The sequence below is a fragment of the Haemorhous mexicanus genome, chromosome 8 (assembly GCF_027477595.1).
Source record: "Haemorhous mexicanus isolate bHaeMex1 chromosome 8, bHaeMex1.pri, whole genome shotgun sequence".
Lineage (NCBI taxonomy): Eukaryota > Metazoa > Chordata > Aves > Passeriformes > Fringillidae > Haemorhous > Haemorhous mexicanus.
This window is the reverse complement of record NC_082348.1, coordinates 24315460-24338161: the sequence shown is the minus strand read 5'-3', so window position 1 is coordinate 24338161 and position 22702 is coordinate 24315460. Positions and strand designations below refer to the sequence as shown.

General features: G+C 37.8%; 1 protein-coding gene across 7 annotated transcripts in view; it reads right to left on the bottom strand.

Moving 5' to 3' along the window:
• NBEAL1 (neurobeachin like 1) overlaps nt 1-22702 on the bottom strand; it is a 78383-nt gene that overhangs the window by 6990 nt on the left and 48691 nt on the right. For 3 of the 7 annotated variants that reach the window (XM_059853232.1, XM_059853231.1, XM_059853233.1), the window contains 25 exons: nt 21762-21890; nt 21143-21448; nt 20883-21032; nt 19809-19966; nt 19219-19343; nt 18270-18396; nt 17353-17501; nt 16384-16517; nt 15580-15681; nt 14334-14429; nt 14100-14224; nt 12750-12890; nt 12526-12656; nt 11396-11505; nt 10707-10824; nt 9997-10094; nt 9594-9710; nt 9010-9099; nt 7768-7877; nt 7040-7212; nt 6510-6604; nt 4930-5046; nt 4084-4245; nt 2878-3026; nt 2101-2236 (listed from right to left, as the gene is read on the bottom strand). In XM_059853232.1, coding sequence (XP_059709215.1) covers nt 2101-2236; nt 2878-3026; nt 4084-4245; nt 4930-5046; nt 6510-6604; nt 7040-7212; nt 7768-7877; nt 9010-9099; nt 9594-9710; nt 9997-10094; nt 10707-10824; nt 11396-11505; nt 12526-12656; nt 12750-12890; nt 14100-14224; nt 14334-14429; nt 15580-15681; nt 16384-16517; nt 17353-17501; nt 18270-18396; nt 19219-19343; nt 19809-19966; nt 20883-21032; nt 21143-21448; nt 21762-21890 — 3348 coding nt within the window. Of the gene's footprint in view, nt 1-2100; nt 2237-2877; nt 3027-4083; nt 4246-4929; nt 5087-6509; nt 6605-7039; nt 7213-7767; nt 7878-9009; nt 9100-9593; nt 9711-9996; nt 10095-10706; nt 10825-11395; nt 11506-12525; nt 12657-12749; nt 12891-14099; nt 14225-14333; nt 14430-15579; nt 15682-16383; nt 16518-17352; nt 17502-18269; nt 18397-19218; nt 19344-19808; nt 19967-20882; nt 21033-21142; nt 21449-21761; nt 21891-22702 lie in introns of those variants that run through there. The other 4 variants (XM_059853234.1, XR_009487364.1, XR_009487365.1 and 1 more) reach the window with 4 other exon arrangements.

Here is a 22702-nt window from a genome sequence, read left to right as displayed (position 1 = left end):
GTGATAGCAGAATAAAGGAAAAGGAGAAAGGTTATCTCCTGGTATCGAATTTATACAGTCTTTCAAAGATCCAGGGTGAAGTGCTCAGAGGAATGTTTAAAGCAGAAGTAATTCATAGTGAGTATTCCATAGGATGAGACTGATAACAAGCAACCAGAGGCCATATTAAATCCAGCATCTGGTAGGTGTACAATCTGACAACAGTTTGTAAGAAACTCTTCATTACCGTTACTTCATTCTCGTTACTGAAGCACAAGGCTGATGATTGGCCAATAGTGATCTGCCTGGCAGCTGATTAGGTTCTGAAAATCCTTGCAGTTCAATAAACAAGATCCATGCTTTTACAAGTCAGAGAACAGTTCCTCACAGTTGCCACTACAAATGTTCTGAGCTATATCAGTACAGCACTGGGTTAACACTAACAAGTGATAATTGCCCAGACTTCTGCAACATCCAAACCAGCTAAGTAATTGTTAAAAATACAAAAGCATTTATTATACTCCATATTAGAAACTGTCAGTGCAGAAACACTAAGGGCCAATCTCAATAGCAAGCAGCATTTCACTTTTTGCACATTAAAGCAAGTCTGTGCTAAGGATCCAATCCTCTGTCCTAAGGATCAATATCACCACTGAAAGCCAGAACTACAACACTGCCTTCTGCATACAGATAAAGTTCCAGGAATTAACACATTCCTTCCAAAATAAGTCATTCAACAAATGAACACCACACATACACACACTTTTCAAATATATTGATTGATGCCATTATAGAAAACTAGAAAATCTGGGACATAATGTTGTTGCTTATAGGTCTGTGTTTTAAAAAAAAAATCTATTTACACAGATATTAAGCTTGCATATCATCTGAACTGTAAACAGAAAATCCTGGGAAAAAAGTCACTGGAAAGCCTCTATAACCATAAAAGGAATCCAGTCTTTGAAACAACACTTTCTGCATAGTTAGAAAAATAGATGTGATTAAAAAATGAAAATAAGAAAACAAAAGCCTTCAGTCTAATGATACACACAAATTTCAGCCTACAAAAGATCTTTTCTATGGAATAGGAAGCTTAGAAATGACAGTGGCTTTAAAACTGCTGTTACAAACATATGTTTAACCACATAATAATCAGCTCTTTTTCAATTCTACAATAGAAAACTGAAAGTCAGTGGAAATCTTCCCTCCACATCCAGTGCAAGCAAAATCAGGCTCTCATTGTGTGAATATTTTTCCAATATTAAACTATATATATCCTAGCAAGGAAATTTAAAAATACTGACAAATAAAGTTGCTCTGTTTTCACATTTCAAATATAAAATATAATTGATACACACTTTTCCAGCATGTACTAAAGATCATGCAAAAGTGATCATCACATTTTCAAATAAATACATAGCAGCACAACAGAGATTGACTTACGAAGATAATAAGCAGTTTTAAGTTAACTCAAGTACTTTGAAAGTCATTACAAGAAGTAATAAAAGCAAAAACTATGGTTTTGCACAATAAAAATTTGGCATATCTATTTGAGAGATGGATGCTCTGTAATTGATATTGCATATGCAGGACCAACAAGTTTCTATTCACCATATGGAGCACAAGCATACTGGGAACCTACAGAAGTGATTCCCTGTGCATTACCATTAGAGACTCTCAACAGAAAGAAGTAATACCTTTTTCCCCAATGTCAGTCAATGCATATTAAAAGATATCTGATAGAAACCATAAAAAAAAAAAAAAGTAGCTTGCTCTCTTTCATTTCCAATTTTCTTCTGGAAAATTATTTCATCAAGAAGAGGCTGACAACACTATCCCATTCAGAAAAGGTTAGCTATTATGACTTTGCTTATTCAGATGTGAGTGATAAAGCCTGGAAGTTAGTCCAGCTGAGCTTCCCATCTGCGATCCCTATACACATCTGGTTCTTAACCAGAACTTTCAGTAGAGCAGTCTCAAAAGTTATTTGTTTCCCACTGAAAACTGAAACTTGCTCTTAAATTTACCCTGCCATAGAGGAGACCTCTTGCTCAACTGGAAAGCAGAAATAAGTGAACTTCCCACTGTTCGGTAGAAAAAGTTCTTGATGGTGGGTTTTACCTCTGCCGGCTTGCCAACACCAACGATTATCAACTTGCCGTCCTCCAAGCCAACAAGGATGTGGCTGTACTCTTTGGTGACAGAAATGCAATGGATTGGCAGCCTCATGGCTAAGGGAGAGATGCTCAGACTCAGGCTGAAAGGAACAAAAACCACAGAGAGAAAGTACTGCAAAAAATCACATGCAAGTGAAATTGCTACCCATGGGATGCACTATAAAACACAGTTTCTCAAGGATAAAATTTGCAGTTTCAATTATCTAACTGTATCCTAAGAATCTAATTTTATCCCAAATCAGAGCTTCAATAACAAGAACAGATGTGGATAGGTTAAGTCAGTAAGCTAAGACATTTTCACTGAAAAACAGTGACATTAGTGCCACAGCTGCCTAAGTGACAAACGTCCCTCCCATTCTGAGGAGCAATGGAGCTCTACAGAGCTAAGCACTAAGTGGAGCTTAAAACTTGGTGCAGAACTATGTGAGGCTTGATCCTGCAATTGCTGAGCTCCCTGTGACTAATCACAGCAGTTTGCAAACTGACAGCTCCTCCTGTCAGTTCAAGGTGTTTAATTGGGATAAATGTTTGGCAAGAAAGAGATCTGTTACAACCTCTCATTTTATTTTTCTCCACATCCTAGTCGCACCAAAACAATTTTTTTGGGGGGAACACAGAAAAAGCAACAGCTATCACCTATAGCACCAAGCAAAGTTTATTACACAGCCATTGCTCTATAAGCCTCCACATTTGTATCTCCGTAAAAATGTTGGGACATTACCTGTAGAGATCCCGTATGGAAAGAAATCCCTGCAAGCTGCCCATGACGATATATTCGCCAGTTACACAAAGATCAGACACCTCCTCCTTCAGAGTCTCAGATCCCAGATATTTCCCATTGACAGAATAGAGATGTAATGCATTCTTATCCTGAAGGGATTAAAATAAATATGTCACAGAGGACTGATAGCATGAAGAGTGTTCTACTTGTATCTTTTGCTCATTAAAAGGCACCAATTTGGCAACAACCCACAGATGATAATGCTGACAACAGTCTCCCTGTTGAACAATGCAAGAGTAGTGAGTCTATACTCAATGTGTGTGGAGGTAAGGTCCTGTATGGAAGTTTTTGAAGCTACCTCTTGATGTAACATTGTAGTCCATTCAATCAACTTTAAATTTCCTGGAAACATCCATGGATTTAATAGATAGGTCCCTATTTTATAATAACTTTTGTTAAGAAAGGAGAAAGTAAGATTGCACTCGTCTTCAGCCTTGCTACCACCCCCCTTACTCTCTTGCCGTCCCAAATCCAAAAGCAGAAGGAAACAAGCATATTTCCACAGAGCTAGATCCAGAAGCATTTTCTAGACAAGCCAATGACTTCTTGCTGGATTACAGATGCAAATAACAAAACCATCTTAAATTCTTCCAGCCTGGCATTACCTTGAATCTCTTCTCTCCCCCTCTTCCTAATGTAGTTAGTATGCTTACAGAGATTTGTTTTCCAGGAAATCTCCCATGTTTAAAGAAATCACAACACCTCTACCATTATTAAAGCAACTACACAGCTCAACACAACTTTACAGCTGCATCTCCAATCCCAAACTAAGAAACTCTGTGGACACCGAGCATCTTGCACCCAGAACTTGCTGCTCTCCTTATAAGCCTCTGTTCCTGTGCACAGTGAACTTGTTTCCCCTAGTTTTCCAGTCCAAAGTGGCTCTCCCAGGAAGACACATTAATGTATGCTTGAGCATCTTGCAGGAGTTTGGAGATTTTCATGAAACTCACAGGAGCACAATATGCCTGTCACTTACCTTTAACCAAATTTCACTTGAATTGGCCAGCAGAATTTAAAAAAATACAGAAACTGACACTGCACACTCAGAAAGCCTCATTACTACGGGAAATGAGATAAAGTTAGATACACTTGTGATTAAAATCTTCAGTGACAGAAACAGAGGTTTTCCACAAACTTAAGTACCTTGAGAGTAGTCTTTCCTTCCACGCTGGTGTGGACAACTATATGGCCGTCCCAGGACACAGCCAGATTGGGAACAGTCAGCAGGAGAGAACTCTCACAAGGGGGTCGCAGAGTCCTCACGTACTGACCTTTCCGAATAGTGCGGACAATGACAGTGCCATCCTGCAGCAACCACATCGAGGGCAGGGGATATTCAGCAGGAGAGATACCACAACACTCAGTATTTACACACACAGGACACAGGGAATACTCTGAATGCACTTCAGTCCTTAGTGGGAGATAAGGACTCCTGAGCATTAGGAACTCTGCACAAAGAAGCCTTCCCCTCAAGACCATGTACTATAGGCATATGAAAAAAAACAAATGCAAGTAGGGCAAGAGGGAGAATAGGCAGCAAATCAGCCATTTCACAGGTCCCATTTATAAGAAGGCATTACATGGAGTACAAAGCCAGAGTCCAGCAGCCTGCCTGTGCGATACAGTAAGGCATAACATGAGCAAGTGGCACAGAACCTTCAGGGTTAACACAGCAAGGAAGAAACAATCAGAACACTGTTGCTATGAGAAGCTTAAAATCTCCAAGAAAGTCCACACATACTAAAGCTCATCTGTGCAGAATAACACCACATAATAGGCGAGGCCTATGCTCTGCACAGCGGTTTGAGACAGTCTGATTTAAGCAGACAGCAAAGGGGATGGCAAATAACTTCTTGATAAGGAAGGCTTAAGAAAAAACTTGTGAAATAGTGACTTTTTTACTATTATTCTTAATCAACTTCAAACACCTTATATGGTTTGAGTTTGGTTGAGAAGAGGCAAAGAAAAGACAAGTAGGAAGGTGCTTACCCTGGATCCTGACACTGCCATGTCCAGCTCAGTGCTGATGCCAACACTTGAAACTTCATCTGTGTGCCCATAAAGGATCTGTAATGGCTTAGGTGCCAGGCCTACAGGCACTCCTCCCTGAGAGTAACAAAAAGTGCAATGACACATTCTCTTGCAGCTGAAGGACAAACAAAAAATGAACTTCTGGTATCTTCAGTGCCAGTTGTGTGAGGTGTATATTTGACAGAGGTCAAAGGCATAACTCACCACTCCAGTATCAATGTATTACCCTCTGTCTCAGCACCTCACTTACTGAAATCCCAGGAATGAATGAACATGTAGTTATTGCGTGGGTGTGAGAGACAAGGTTATTTTGCTGACACCTTCCTACCCCAGCAGGTGTCCAGGAGTGCAAGGACAACAGTGAGCAGGTCTAATAGGAGTTGTTCACACATCCCATCAACACACTTGTTCTTGATTTCTGTGACAAAGATTTGTTTGCCAATCAGGCCCTAAAAGCCTGAAGCATGCAGGAATACAGAACAAGTATCAAAATACAGACAGTGTCACTGCAGAGAAGACTGCAGAGAAGTATGGCTGAATAGAAATCCCAGTACACAGTCCACTGCCGCCACTTTGTAAAGACCAAGATAAAAGTCTCACAAGAAACATTTACTACGCATAAAGTAGCATTTATATATCTATTAATTAAAATAAAATTAAAAATCTTCAGAAAAAGCACCTCTAAATAAAGATAATTTCCAGAGTGTGAGTTAACTCACCATGAAAAGAAATTAAATCTCCAACATTTATCCCCACTTGAGACAAAAAGCTACTCCTATGAGCACTAAGGTCTTACTTTTTTTGACCATGCACCGTTACTACAATTACTTTAATTCTGTAAAGTACTTCTTTACAGAATTATAAATACTCCCACCATAAAGACAGCTTCCACAAAAGCACATGCAATTATTCATCACTATACAGCTTTAATGTGTTGACTTTAGTTCCACGATAAGCTCAAGGTGACTTGATGAAATCTACTGTCCGAAACATGACAGCTTCCCCCAGCAATTAATCCTACTTGTATATCTTAAATGCAGCAATCAGAAACCAGCATTTAAATGCATAATGATGGAAATCATGACTGAGTGTAAGTACACACGTGGATCACACAACTACTTTCACTGTGTGAAAGCATGAGACCAGTATTAAAGAATTCTCAAATGCCAGTGCAAACACAGGTAATAGACACTGCTGTCTTTGCTGTAGTTATCAACACCCACCACAGAGAAAAGGCAGTGCTAAAATGCAACTACTAAGAGTGAAGAACTGCCTAGAAATATAAAATTCTTATTTGCCTGCCCTGAAAAACATCTATGAAATCTTTAAGAGAGCCTCTAAAATAGTGCACTTCAGCTATACAGTAACTAATATGCACAGTACTTCAGAGAAGACAACAGGAATGAAATTACTAAGCTAATTGATTTTAGTGCACCATCTTCCCTACAAACCTGAAAAGAAATCAATAAAACATAATAGCAAAACAGAGGAAAAAAATACGTCTAGAAACTGCTTCTGAGTATGCCTAAATAACCCACCTGGTGAACAATTTGCCATATCATACAGGTAGTATCTCTGGAGCCTGAGATTAAATGAATTCCACAGTGGTCTACCGCCAAGCAGGTCACAATATCTAGATAAAGAAAAGAAGATAAAGTTGTCACATGGGTAATTAACACTAATTTCCCTCAGACTGACAATGTGGATACAATTTGTCACACTATCCTGATTTGCAGTCAGCATGAAATACTCTACTGTGATAAGGGCTGGTGACACTAGTAAGCAATGAAATCATCATACAGCCAAATGTACCCACTTGACACATTCAGCTTTGCTACCTAAAAATAGCAGGCAAGTCTTATTTTGAAACTACATCAAAGCACCAGTCCAATGACTGAAAAGCCATGCTCAAGTATTTATGTATAATCAGAATTCAAGCATTCTTCTGTTATATGTTGCCATTCCTTTACAACTGCTACACTTGGGGTGCCCAGGGCACGTGGCTGTATTCTGGGAACACCAAATAACACACATGACCCTTTCCATTTCCCAACACAGAGTGACTGACCCATGTGCCTGATGTGCTGTCCCATCAGTTTGCCTTTGGTAAGGGATGTCACTCGGATGCTGTTGTCCCAGTGTCCGCCACTGAAGAGCAGCTTTGCATCATGGGACACTGCAAACAGCTTGGAGGTGATCTCCAGCCCTGGGGCAAAAGGACCACTCATGCTGCGCTGTGTTCTGCAGGCAAACGACAGCAGTTAACAGCAGTATTTTGCACTTCCTCTGTCTTTAAACATCAGTAATGAATTCCATCTATAGAAGAGGCTACACCCATGGCAAAACTCTCACTGCCACCAGTGACTGGAAGCAAGGTTTCATCTTAGATTTTTTTTCAGCCTTTTACACAATTGGATAACTCATGTCCCTACTAAGTGTTGTAACATTAAAGACAAAAAAGGAATTTTCTAAAAGCAAAAAATCCAAATATGCCTCATATGCCTATGTATTACTCCAGCATAAGAACGTATGAAGACTATCTCAGATTCCACAATGAGTTTTTATGATTAAGAGAAAAAATTAGAAGTAGCTCTAAGAACTGAAGCCTGAAATACCACTTACATAACTGTACTAGAATGCTACTACAGATTAGAGGTAATATTACTGCACACCAGAAGATGCATTCTTAGGTGAAAACTCTGAAAATGAAAACAGTATTTTCACTGATTTTCAACAATTATTGCTTTTCATTACTTTAGACACATTCATCTGTACTCCTCCTCAAAATTTGCTTACTTGGGATTTGTCACCGTTGTATCTTTGATGAATGTAAAATAGTTGGAAATATTTTTGTCATAAGGCAGCCAACCATGAGTTCCAATAACGCAGTTCAGACTTGTTGTTACCTATAAAAGTTTAACAAAAAAGTTGATGAAACCCAGAGGTTTACTTTCTGCTTGCCGTGATGCTAATGCAGCTTGCATAAGGTCCAGCAGAGGCTTCTTGAAAACCAAAGGAAAAAGCACATGCACCTCCCCCCAGACAAACAAATCAATAAAAAATCCCACTCAGATAAGTTAATCCACATGTGGTACACAAAATCATATTAGAATAGTCCATGTTTTACATAGGTCAGAGAAGTTGGGGTAGGAAGGATGGGAGGTGACAAATACTAAAAATCCCAACCCCTCTCAAATATTCAATTACAAATCAGTCATTTAGTTTAAGCTGCTGCTTCTTGTCTTCTGTGAATATTAACAGTTAATAGTAAACATATTGACACAAGAAGTTTAACAAATATTGTACAACAGTTTCATTTCTGAGGAAGTAACAAAGGAACCTAAATATTCAAGGCTACTTTGATTAGATATTTATGAAAAACACAAGGAGAATTTTAGATGTGCTGAAATAACCTATGAATGTACCACAAATAAGCCAAGACAATAACTTGGACATACAAAATAGGAATATTGGAATATTCTTTCCTGAAAACAAAAGTATTATTGCACTGGGGCCAGTGTCTAGGCCATATATACAGATGCAGATACAAAACCACTGTTCTCCTTTCAATATTTGGTATCTGCCATTGTACAAGAATGTGTGTTAGTGCAAGAGTTAGTTTTAGAAACAGTGCAGGCCTTTGGAATGTGCATGCACCAGATATGATATAGCTTAACACACGGGTTGGAAAGCCATGAAAACAATGACACCATTAATAACTCAATGCTGTAATTTTAAATCTGGGCTGCACTGCATTAGCAAATTGGTTGTTGCAGGGAAGTTGATCAAGTAGCAACTTACAATATGCCTCACTATAATTTACAGTCATATCTCATCAGCTCTTAAATGTCATTCAACAAATCAGCCTGGCTTCTCCATGGAAGATAAATATTTTACTTAACTGACAGTTGCTTCAGATTAAAGGAACACATTTGAAGAGGAACAGTTAATAAATATTTCTCTACAAGCTGGATTAAAAAAAAATACACTCATTTGACTATCTGCAGTTTAAGAAGAGTATTGACACATGCAACTCACCAAGATCTCTGGGCTTCCCTGAGAAATAAAGGAGCGTGACTGATTCCTGGGGACAACAGCTTTGACAATGGGCACACCATCACTAATTCCCTAAGAGAAAGGACATGGGTTTGATCTGGTTATACCCAAAAGCTAAAGGACAAATCTAGAACCTGTAAAGAGTAAGATGCAAAGCTCTGGAATCAGTGCCAGACCTGTAGAGCACCCTAAGGCATTGGCACACACCCACTCAGTTTGTGCAGGTAAGCTTCACCACAAACACTGCAGATGAAACCCTGACCCAAATCAGGGAGTTTAACTACCAACTTCAGTGATTCCTCACACACCACCAGTGAGGCTTGCAGCTTTCTTGGTGTGGTGACTAATTTAATACTCAAACAACACCCACACAAGCAGCCAGCAGATTATGGGATTCAACCTCTGTGAAGCCAACTAAAAAGACAGAACTCATTTAATACACACTGCATTGTAAAATATTCTCTCTATATAGGAAGCAAGTTTATTTTCATCCAGGTTGTGACCTTTTGTGTCAAGTACATCAAATTTCAGGTTATACTTCAAACAATTTCAAGTAACACATCTACCTCTATGAAGAATGACTTCAGCTCAGTGAGGTGTTGGAAGAGATTCAGAGTAGAGGTATCACTTTTAGTTAGTCTTTGTACTACCTCTTCTGCTGACAGCCTTTGTGGATGGGGCTCCTAGGAGGCAACATTTGAAGGAGTAACAAATTAGACTAGTTTATCAATTTGTTCAGTGCACATGAGATACTCAGAATCTTAATGGGAAAACAGTCTTAAATACCTAATAATCCTTGAAGTAAATGAATTTATTTTGAAAATGGATTCTTGGGTAATGTGGCAAAGATTTAATGTTGCTAAAATTACAAACCATTACCTTAAAAAACATTGTTTTTTTCAGAAGTCCTTGTAATTCAGTTGTATTTAACCACAAAGGTCTGGTTGAGAGGGAGCAAAAGAGCAGTACCTTTAACAGCTGACAGGGAGTTTGCCCAAAATTGTTTATCATCCCTTCTAAAGCCTTCCTTTCTTTCTCATCTGTTAAAGCATCCAAATCCACAGCCCCTGGATCACAATCAGAACGACAAAGAGTAAGAAAAAAAAAAGAACACAACCCAAACAACTTATTAGGAACCAATATGGTCAACTTAATTTACTTGCAGCATTATGACCCTTTACCCCCAAAAAAGCCCCAGAGAATGCCTCCATTTAAAATACAATCTGAAAATTCCACTCTGCATGTGGAATTTTAGGTGCAGGCCTTTGTCTTATCCAATGAATTTCATTTACCTCATTGCAAGCAACAACTAGCACGCAAAAACCACCCAAAAGTTAGCTTTGAAATTAACAGATTAAATTTGTCTCTAATATTAGCTGCTTTCAAGCAATGTGCCCGAACTCTAAACCACAAAAAACCTCTTCCCACATATGCTTTTAAGCAAGTAAATAACTGGCAAGAAAACCCAGTAACTTTTAGAAAAAAAACAAAAGAAAATGTAACAACCCTCCTTTAAAAAAGTTACACTTTTTTTTGATGACACGTTACAAAGTTTGCTGCCATATTCCATCTACAAATCTGCTGCCTTACCATATGCTACACTCACAAATCAAGTGTCTACTGTCTAATAATGAAAACTCACAAGCCTGATGACAATGACAAGAGAACGTGCTTTGTACCTTCATAAGTACAATAATAGAACACGTTAAGTGCCTCCACTGCAGCTGGTCCCCTCTGCTTGTAGCCAAAAATCAAATCTATCCATTCATGAAGATGAGCAGAAACATACTCAGATTCCTAGAAGGAAAAAAATGCTCTTGTAAGAATAAGAGAAATACTGCTCCCTCTTAAAGTTTTTACTATTCTCTGTGGAAAAGATTCAATTCCTAAATAAAGAGAATCCACAAATTAGGTATTTAGCAATATAGAGGGCAGAAGCATAAGAATCTCGTGTGCATTGGGCAGTAACTGCCAGGTAAGAGGGAAAATCAATACAGTGACACAAAAGCTATGCACTTTTGAAATGCACCTGTGCAAGGGAAGGTAAGCTGCCAGGTCCCTAACACCAGACAGAGTCATCTTGAAATAGCAAAGGAAGCCTACTCACCTACCTCTGCATTTTATCTCCTAGGACAGCAAATGCCCAAATCATTAGTGCTCAAAATGCCCAAGAGATTAAATGGTCTTTTCAGCATTTTATCAACATGCCCAAAGCTTTTAACTGGAAGTTCTAATGGTCCTTGTAATGTCAAATGCAACCACAACTCTAGTTTGCATGCCATCCCACTTGTTTTACATTTAAGCCACAGTAACAATCTGCAGGTGCACTTCCTTTATGATTATGTTACACATACAAACAACATCTTACCAGAGCCTTCCTGTGCTTATAAATAAAGTCTTCAGGGGAGTGGGCCCACTTCGGCAGAACAACATCATTTACCACCTCTTTGGACATTTGAAGCTGGCCTAAGTTAAAACCTGGTGAATAATTCAGAAAAGTTTTAGAGTTGCTACAAAATATTTCAAGCACCTTGATTTCTCAATAAAAATTAAAAACCATTATTTTCTCAATGCAAGAGAAGGATATTGAAAAGCTATTAATGTAAATCCCTAATAACTCTACCACTAACATAGGAGGCTAAGTTCTGTTCTGCATGTTTATGATTTTAAATGATAATGGATAACAATTATCCAAAACATGTAAATTATTTTGAAGCTGAAGTCCCAACCATAGAAGTAGTATTAGTCTTTTACACATCCATCTGTAAACATATCTGCATTTGCTAGTTTGTAAACATAGCTGTATATTGCAATTTTCCAGGATTAAGAGTCCAAAACACTTCCATAAGGTTATTCATAAGAAAGGAGTTACTTAGAGGTTTAAATGGTTATAAAATCAAGGCTTTTAAGAAGTCTGAAATTTCACCAGCTATCACTGAAACAACTCTAAACACTTCAATTACTTGAAATTGGGACTTGGGAGTTCTCAATTTTTCTAATTTAGAACTCTAGTAGATTGTAGCAGCACAAACATACAAATCCATTTTCAAATTGTGCAAAGATAGAGAAACAAATCACTAAACAATAAATGTGAATTTAAAAAGGAGCCTTATGTCAGAATGCAGGATACTGTCTTTTTAATCAGCATTATGATAATTATAATTAATCTCTGAACTTTTGCTATGTGTTTAATCAGTATTAACTAACTTTTTCAAACATCCCAGTGAGCATTTCTGACACTCTCCATTGGGTAAACAACACTATTTTTAGCCATCCTTAAGCCCATAGCCCGAATTTTAAACTACGTTTAGGCTGCTGCTTAACACAACTGCTATCTTCACTAAACATTTTAAAGCCAGCATCATGATTAATGCCTACAATCACACAATAAAGTTTAAATAGTAAGTGTTCCTCAGCATTCACAAATGGCTGCAACATTTCTTTCCTGAAGAATACAGGAACAGTTTCCTGTGAGAATCTTCTCAGCAGTCAGTTTACCATTCTGATTCTCCAAGAACTCTGGAAAGTAGAAGAACTCTGGGATAAGCTCCTTGACATCATTGGGGTTGTCCATGAGCGCCTGCCAGGTAGCAGGAATGGAGTGGAACTGTCTGTCAGCACAGTCAAATCTGTGGATCAGAAAATCCAGGTTAGACTTTGACAATCCCCTCAGTAAATGACAAGGAAGAAGCAGAAGGGGGCTGCTTATTTGCCCTGCATACCTGCCACTCTGAAGCTGGATATGAAGGGTTGTGAAAGGCTCTACCCGAATGAGGTAATGCATGACACCAGCAGCGTTTGAGTAATGTGTCCCATAGTGAAATTTGTCAATCATCCCAAGAGGATCCTCAAAATTCTCGTATCTGAGAAAAGAAATCTTTATCAATACAACTGAGCATTATGGTTGATTTACACATGGATTATGCTTATTCCAGGGAAAAAAATAGAAAGAAATTACCACAGCAATCTATGAGAGAAAAATACATTGAGTGTCATCAAACATGAAGATTTCAAATCTTAGTTAGAAAGTCCCTAAGAAAAAGACTGCAGAAAGATAAAAATGTACACCAGATGAAGTCTTTACATGCCTGTTATACTCTTCCCTAGGCATTTGCTATCCGCTGTCAGAAAACAGACAAAGGGCAGACAAGACTGATGACTTCATACAAGAGACCAACACACCCCTCACCACTAAAATGAGTATTTACTAGTGAACAGACATGTGATGGTTTCCTGCAAGATTTAGGAAATGTGTTTGACTGTGCAGGATGCAGAAAAGAGATCTTGTTCACACTCATCCCCATTTCCTTTTCTACTGACAAACTCACTCTACCATGCCACCATCTGGCTGATACATTCCTCAGCCTCACAATGCTGGTAAGAGAAATTCTACTTAAACATACTTCTAGAGAACCCACTTCATTACAGTCAGGATAGAGCCTAATCATCCAAAGGAAATTCTCCATGTTCCAAGTTTTCAGAAGATTTTGGAAGACACCTGATTGCAGTCTGGTATGATAGCAAACTCACTCCCAGACTAGCAAACAAGGGAGAAATCACTACACTGCTGTGTGGGTGTAAGTACCTGTCATTGGTACCTACAGAGGACTTGCTGAAAGTCACTTGAGACCTATTTTATTTTGAAGATGATCATCTATGCTTGAAAAAAAGAGGAAGCACAGATTTAGGATCAATGCTACCTCTTAGCACAGGCAGCTCAACTCAGCAGTATGATTTCACATTCCTTATCTTGAAGAAGATATGGGACACATTATGTCTTTTCAAGCCATTAAATTGTTTCTACAATCTTTCAGTTTTTCATCTCCACAGCTGAGAAACATCTGAAAATTTACAGCAGTATGTTTTGTCCTTTCACTGCCATATAACTGAGTGCTATACAATATAGTCTGAATGCAGCAGGAACAACAAACCAACCACATTTGCAAGTGCATCTGTTATGTCATAAAACCAGCTTCAAAAATTTCACTGTCTGAAATTTATTTTTTAAATGTGTTATTAGCCTGGAGGCTCAGAAAAGACTAAGAAATATAACCAAGTGTTCAAATACATACTTTTCTTTCACAGTCTTAGCATTCTTCTCATTTACCACACCTATAGGTTTGGACAGGTCCCTAAATACTGCAGGATTATTCAGGTCCAGTTCTTCTGAGGTGTAATCTCGTAAAATCCAGGGAAACTAAAAAAAAAAAAGTAAGTCAAACATCAGACAGAGATTAAAATACATCCTTCAAACCAGAAGAAACACACACCTTTGGAAAAAATTTAAAAATTAACTTTTTCATTACCACAGGATATTGAGCAAGGTCGTTGTAAGTTCGTCCTGCCATAGTGTTTAGCTGAATAAGGTAGTCAAAGTTGGATATTTCTCTGTTCACCCATTTCTGAAATACAAAGAAAATAAAATGGAATTCACTATATCAAAGATATAATTATTGCCAATTACACATCTTGTCAGAATCTATATGCCAGAGGATGGCACTGGCAAATGAAAAGCACAAGACCACAAAAATCGTATGCAAGTCCAGATTCAATTTCTCATAACGAGGTTTATTTTCCCTTTGATTCAGTGATTGTGCTATCTATATTTCATTGAAATCAGGTCCTGCTTGGTGACAGGACTGTTTCAAATACAGAGCAGCAGACAATTAGCAACCTTGCTAAAACGGAAAAGAAAAATAGGAAGTAAGAGAAACAAAAAGAAGGCAAGTATGCAGGTACTGATAAAAGGGTGAACAGAACTTTGCAATCCCTCTGAGTGCTAAGATCAAGATTTATTTCTAAATTATTCTCCCATTGGTTAACAGTACAGGTTAACAATTTGTAAACCAAGTTGTCTGTGCATCTTTGTTTGCTCCATTATTATATTCTAAACCAAAGAACAGCCAGAGCTGTTCAGAAGGGCTCAATATTTGTCTGTAGAGTGATGGACATGTGTCATGACAGATGATATTTTCTTTGTGTAAATATACAACTCAGTTTTTATTGTCAGGAAAACAAAGAACGGTCAAAATCTTTCCAGTACTTAAACTTATTGGTAAAGCTTCCTCCCTCAGAGAAAACAATTTTGGCATAAAGAGATGGAAGTGAAAAATACATTTACTATATTTAAAAATTTATCTGTGTTTATGGTAATATGGACATTTTGACATTTTCATTTTTTACCAATATTACTAATTCCCACTTAATCTTCAGGTGAGTTTTGTTGAAAGCTCCATCATGAAAAGATAGCAGGGAAAATTATTTGCACATCCAGTGAAAGAAGTTTCAAAACAGCACTCAAGATCATAGACTAAAACCAGAAGCCAATCTGCCACTCTTTATGTTCATGTTAAAATGCCTGTCAATCACATCACCAGAGCTGACTATACCCATTTACCTGACTGTAAACACAAACCAAACCATCCCAAAAATATGCTCGTGAAAGTTCAGGGGCCAAGCTGAGGGTGGAAATTGGCAGATGCCATCTAAACACTGGGAGAGTCCTTCAAAAAGCAGAGGAATTCTTTAGACCACTGAGCTGAGGTCTTGTACCTGCATCAAACCTGACGCTTTGAAAAGTTCCTGTGGGGATCTGGTCCCAGAAATGTTTGGAGAACGCAGCGACAGTATCCGACTATACACTTTGTTTCGTACCTGTTAGAAAACAGCACTGATAAAACAACATTCTTGAGATTGAGGCTGACAATTAAGCAACTTGTCTGCTAATTAAAATATTAAATAATTAGGAACAGTTACACTTTCAAGTATTTTGACCTCTTGTTATTTAAATATTTGGACATGGATGGATGTGACATCCTTCTCATCAAAACCAAACCACACAACATTTCCTAAGAGCTGACCTACCAGTAGACTGACCTGCCAGTATGTAACTCACCCTAAATTCTGAAATTTATCATAGTCCCTCCTAAAAAGGATCACTGATATTACCCAGAGGGAGAAAAATTTCACTATTCTTTAACCATTGAATATCAATGATTTCTAATGTTGTTGTTAAAAATAAAGTCTCCTTTGATTTGCAATTAATTTGTTCAATCCTTAAAAAGACAGGCTTCAAAACATTTAGATTACTACTGATGTGATTTTAGTTAAATAATCATTCTGTTTAACAGAGAGAGAGAAAGATAAAATAAGATTCTCCTTTTTGCTATCTTTTCACAATTATTCAGTTTCTAGGTGCCAGACTGCAGTGTAGTGTTCCATGATGACTATGTAAAGCAAACCTTTTGCTATTAGTGTTACGGTATTAAGAAAGGCACCAGACTCAAATTCAATCACTGATCTTAAACTTAACCTTGTGTTTATTACATAAATCCATGACATTTAGGAAACCCATACCTCCTTATTGAAGTTGAGGAAATAGTTGGTTTGATCTGTAAGGAAGATCTCCAAAGCTGACCTCCTCAGGTTGTACCGACGCAAATGGATCTCTCGAATTTGAGAAAGGTGCCATTTGAAATCAAAACCTACCCCTAGGAGGAACACTCTGTTTACTGAGTTGGAATATATATTAAAAAACCCTTTTCATACAGACACAGTGCAGTACCAGCTTCCATCACCTCAGAGTTATTCCTAGAAAAGGAAAGTCTTAGAGCTGACGTGATTAACCATTTTGCCAGGAAAATATTAACTTCAGATATTGTTGTGCTGAAAGAAATGAAGCAAGAAATACATGATGGAACGTAGAATTCGCTTTTGCTTTCTGACTAAAGACATATTATAAAAATATTCTGTTGACAAAAAGTATGAACCAATTCCTTTTGCTTTCTTAAACAGGCTCAAACAAACTTTTATGTTTAGATTTCCCAATGGCCGAACATTTTGGTATACTGATTTGGGAAATTTTTCTATTATTTGTCCAACATTTCACTTCAGTGTTTTCATAGCCAGCTGTGTATGTTCTATTAAAGTTCCCTAAATTAATATAGATTATTGATGCATACATACTACTGCTTTTGAATCAATGCACGAGTACAATATTATTTGTTGTAGAAAGAGAACAGAGAAGAGCCATTTACAAAGCAAATTAGAGGTAGTACCTTTTTTTTAGTCAGCAGGTTTTTAAAGTTATTTTTAAGAAATACTAAGAATAGTTAATTTACCAGCTCAGAAACTACAGTTCCAGATTCTTGATTCTGAAGGGATCAGTCAGCCAGTAACCATCAAGTGCAATATTAATTTTAAGTACAGACCAACAACTTGTCTCTTTACAAGTACTCTGACACTTGTTTTCAAAACATAAACTCAGCCTACTAAAAGCAGAATGCTGAACTACACTAAAAATAAAGAGATATTGATCATGCTTACCTTCCTCTTTCTCAATGCTGCCATCAAAGAAATAGATGTGCTGGGTAGTGACCTCCAGCCTGCCTGGTATCACATCAATTACTGTAATAAGTTCACAGTCTTCAGACAATATTAGCTTTTCTTTCTGACTTTCATCATCCTTCTCATCCCTGCAAAACCAACACTAAGTGTTACAGGGATTGCAGGTAGCTTATACTGTTGTTTAGGTTCTTGGTTAGAGTACAGTTCAGAAAATAATCAAATTTTAATAGCATTAAAACTGCAACATAAACAATTCTATAAAGCCACTTTCATCAGAGTCTTGGGTGTTTCAGACTAGACCACAAACATCATTTCACAGCATCACTCTTTAGTCTTGATATTTTGGTCTCAGGCACAGTGGACTTGACTTCATGTGAAGTACAAAAACATCAGGCTGCATTTCCCTTCCTTATTTAATTTTTAGGTGCTTAAGTTCTCTGGCTCAGAGCAGATCTGAGTTCCAGCTCACGTGTTTGAAGTTTTCATCAATATAATCTACAACAAGCTATAATCTACAACAAGCACTTAATAACTTTTAAAGTACAAAATGTATCAGTACCACTCAGAGTGCCAACTCTCTACTGGACTTAACAGCACAACCATAGATGCATGCACAACATGACATGTCCAATTACTGAAGCAAAGCATTTGCTATCCTCCCTCAACTCCCCTTTCTCTGCTCTCTCTCTCTCTCCTGCCCTTTTTTATGGTTGCAGTCACAGAAGTGACATGAAGGAAGCACAGCAGGCCTTCCCTCTGGAATGCTCTTAAACACAAGGCACTCCAGCACTTAAATCCCAACCACACTTTGGATGCTATTCAACTCCCAAAGTTGTTTCTCTCTCCTTATCTCTAGCACAGAAAAAAATGACAATTGTTTATCCTGTTCTACTTACAAATTGGAACTGGCTGCTGTGTCTTCTTCTGGTAGTTCCAGAACATCATCCTCCAAGTCACTCACTTTCACCTGCTTCACCACCTCCAGAAGCAGAGACTCACTGGAGGGCTGTGTCTGGTGCACACCTAGCATAAAGAGACATAATAGCTCACAACTTTTTCTGCTACAATACTTATGGAAATCTAACACACAAAGCTTGTCTTCTACAGCTGAATTTTGTTTTTAACCAAGGAAGAAGCAACCAGGCTTCTTATATATTTCTGTGGTTAAGCAGAACACTACAAACAGTCCTTGAGCTACACTGAAAATTATGACAACACATACACCTAATAAAAATTTAACTTGAATTCTGATGTGGACACTTACAATAAAATACTTTGCAATGTTTTCCCAGACATTGTTAAAGCCTGCAGATTTAGTAGAAATGCACTGCATTGGCTTTTTGGTTATGTGGGTTTACAAGAGTGTTTTGTGGGGTTTTTTTGCTTCAGCCTTGATATCCAATACACCAAACTTAACAGTTACACCTAACTCAGCTGTTGGGCACACTCCTGAAACAAAGCACTTCCCATCTACATATTTTAGCCACAAGTTCTAAAAGGCTTTGAACAAACACTGCTTACTGTGATCTCTTCGCTTCTTTCTTGAAGAAATAGTCTCATACAAGAAAGTTGCATGACTTCTTATTTTAAAACAAAGGAGTTGACTTTTATTTATTGCTCAACAAAACCCCACATTTCAATGAACCAGGGCAAATGAATTCTACTCAGTAGGAAAATGCTGTTTCAGATCAAAGAACCACTCTCACAATATAGATTTTACTAAAGATGAAATAAAGAAAAATGAAGATTTAAGTATATAAGCATATACTGCTTATTAAACACAAAGAGGAAAGTGGGTATCTTTCTTTGGTAAGAACTCAAGTGAGATAGCAAATACAGCTTTACCTAAATTATCTCTCAGGTCACTAGCATCCTGATGAGAGTTGAAGTTGTAATTCTGCACTAGTTTTAGTCTCATACGTGAAAAATTTTCCACATTTGAAAGTTTCCAGTGAACAGGACGCTGTTTCCTAGGAAAATGAGAATATTTATAAAAACAATCTGAATAAAAACCTACAGGAATGAACTGATTACAAAAGAGTGCATATTTGGAAAAATACTGGTCATCCACTTGTGCATTGTAAAAACCAAAAGATTAAAATGCAGTTTATTGCTTTTGTTTCACATTGCAGCTCTGACCATCATTCTTTATTTTGTAAACAGTATTTATTTTCACAGAATTAGCAAGGTTGGAAGAGATGCTCAAGAGCATCAAGTTCAACTGACAGACAAACTACCATCACCACAATCACCCCAAAATTACTTTCTAATAAGAACATTCCCTGGCATGACTTGAGGCCTTTTCCCCTTGTCCTGTCACTCAAGACTACATCTCAAGCATGGTTATTGCAGTCAGTCTGACCTGGTTTTAACCACATGTAACAGCGAGCAAATTCCTGTTAAGAATCACACCAGTTTAGGAACTCCAGTCTCACCTTTCAGCCCAAGGCCCACGCTCAGAGAACAAGTACAGCTGGGCTGCTCTCCACTGCCTCAGCGTGGCTGCGTGCTGGCTGCTGAGCTGCTTGAGCATGCTGTTGTAGCGCAGGTTCTCCTGCCGAGCCTTCCTGCTGAACGGCTCCACAAAGTGCTCCTGAAAGACCATTGCAAATAGATCCAGCTCTGAGTTAACTCTGACCTTGCAAAACAGCTTTCCAAGAATTCTCAGAAAGCATGAAAAGAAACTGAAAAGGTTTAACGATAAAACATTCTGAAATTTTAAGGTAATACTTAGCAGAGAAATTTTTAAAAGCTTAGAACTAGAAGAAATAGTGCCAGACTTTGAATTAAAGATGTAAAGAAAACATTATCAATGCTGAATCCACACTAAAGCAATTTTTCATAATCAGAAAAGCAGTCAGTATTAGAAACCTACTATAATAGGCAGGATTTTTCTTAAATTCTGGCATTCTTGAATGTGGCTTTTGCAGTATTTTTCCTTTAGCTATTTGAGTAAAATAGACCTACAGGTTTTGTTATTAAAAAAGCAAAGAGACATGTAACTTCACTATGGTATTGCCTCTAATTACCTGTTAACTCTAATGCTAAAACTCAAACTGGACCTTATATAGAAAGGTCAGTTTAGAAGCAGATTTTCCACATTAAATAAGAACCATTCACTGTTGCAAATGCTTTAATTGTATTAAAATAGGGTTAAAAAAAAACCAACAGAAAACAGCTCATAATGGAAATCAGGTTTTAATAATTCAAAACACAAATCAAAAAGGATGCAGCTTATGGATGAGCATATTTCTACCCTGTTGATGAAAAGGAAGGCCTACTGTACTGAAATAAATTTGATTGCACATAAGACTCGTAACAGACAGAGCAGAATTAGAAAGCATATCCTAGAAGTGCATATAGTTCCACTGCCCATAAAATCTTAATTAAAATCACCTGTTTACAATTACTTGAACTGGATCATCCTGAAATTCATTTTCTCCATCTTTTAGAAGGCAGCTCTCAAGAGAGCTCTATTAAGAGAACCTTGCACTCACTAAAAACCTTACCTGAAATTTAAGCTTACTTTCTCCTCTTTCCCGGTCACGCTTGTGCATGTTCACCATAAATGCTTCATAACAATCTTTCCAATAAAGTGCCATTTGCTCATTATCATGTCTGAATGAATTCTCTTCATATTGCTTCATATTTGGAATTATCTGGTTCCATCAAAACAAAATAAAAAGTACCATATGATTTCTGAATGGGTTCCTCTGCTTTCATTGCTGAAAAGAGGGAGGAAACTATACAAAAAGAATTTACTACTTACATATTTGTCAATATAAACTTGCCACTCATCAGATCTGCAGTATTCTTGAAAGTCCTCAAAGAAAGATGGGCTGCCATTGGTAGGAGGCAATGAAGGAAGGTGCAGGTTCATAAAGAGAAGTTCATAAACCTTGGATACCAATGTCCGAACAAGGGGAATCAAAAACGAGTAAGTTTCTGTCTTCTCTTCAATTGACCTACTCAAAATGCCTTCCAACTTCCCCAGGAGGTAGCATGCTTCAGGCTGGCTCTCAATTACTTTGGTCTGAAGGAGGGTGTTTAGTTTGGCTGCTGCCATAGCACAGACCTACAAAAACAAACAGCAAAAAATGAATGTGACCCTCCTTGTGCACCCATCTTTTTCCTGCCACTCCTGCCTGCATATTCCCATCCTCAAACAGAAGCCCTCTACCTCTTTCTTGTGCTCCACAGGTGCACACTGACAGGACTGTAGAGTAAACCTGCAAAAGCTAAGAACCAATAAAACATCTTCCCAACAGAAGGATGAGGGACTGCCAGGGGTCAGCTCACTGGTATGAACAGCTCTCCCAAAAAACACAACAGTTACGTCAAATGTGCCCTTAAAACTCAAGTACCACTTGCAAGAATTTGCAACAAACCTGTAAGTTGTCTTGTGCCATAAATCCAAGGAGGAGCTGGACTTGCACCTGAGAAAGCCTAATTGCTTCTAGGCCAGTAGAGTACCAGACTGACAGACTGTCCATGAGAGTCACTAGTTCTTCCAAGAGCTATTACAGAAACGGAAAATTAGCATAACATTAAAAGAAACAAAATAAAATGAAATAAAAGTAACAACTACTCTAGCCGGAGACACAATCATTTCAAAGAGCTGAAGAAGAGGCTGTGCTCACATTTGTAACTTAACTAAACCCAGAAAATCATCTGAGAACACTGCAGTTAAACCAATAATTTAAAGACATTCCTGACAACAAAAATCTAACCAGCCCAGTACATTAAGTCAAGTATTTCCCCTAAATAAAATGCATACATATATATATATGTGTGTGTGTGTGTATCTGTGTGCACAGGGAGAGAGAAAGTATATATATGCTTACTGCTTTTCCTATAAATTAACTCCAGTAAATGCCATATCCTTAGAAAATTTAAAAGGCTCCACTTGAGGAGGCACTTCTTTCTGTCAGTATTTAGACAGCAAGTGACACAAGCCATGTGAAAGGTGGGTATTCCCAAGGCAAATGGCACACTTTGCTATCCAGACGTGTTTGTTTAGAACTAATACACCTTGATATACTCTCTAACACAGCATAGGCATTACTGTGTTAATGACTCTTGACATTATACTTTTTTTTTTTAAAGGAAGTAGTCTTACAAGATATTTTTAAGGATTTCTAGAGAAATAATGATGGTTTCCATATAATCTCTCTCCTTTTTTGCTTAGAAAAACTGAAAAGCAATGACAACTCAGACTGTGAAGGAAGCATGACTAGTGCCAGAGATTCCATAAATGTTGAGATAAATGATATCTGTTCAAACTCCAATATGGGTCAAAACCCAGAAGTGACATTTCCCAACTTGCAAC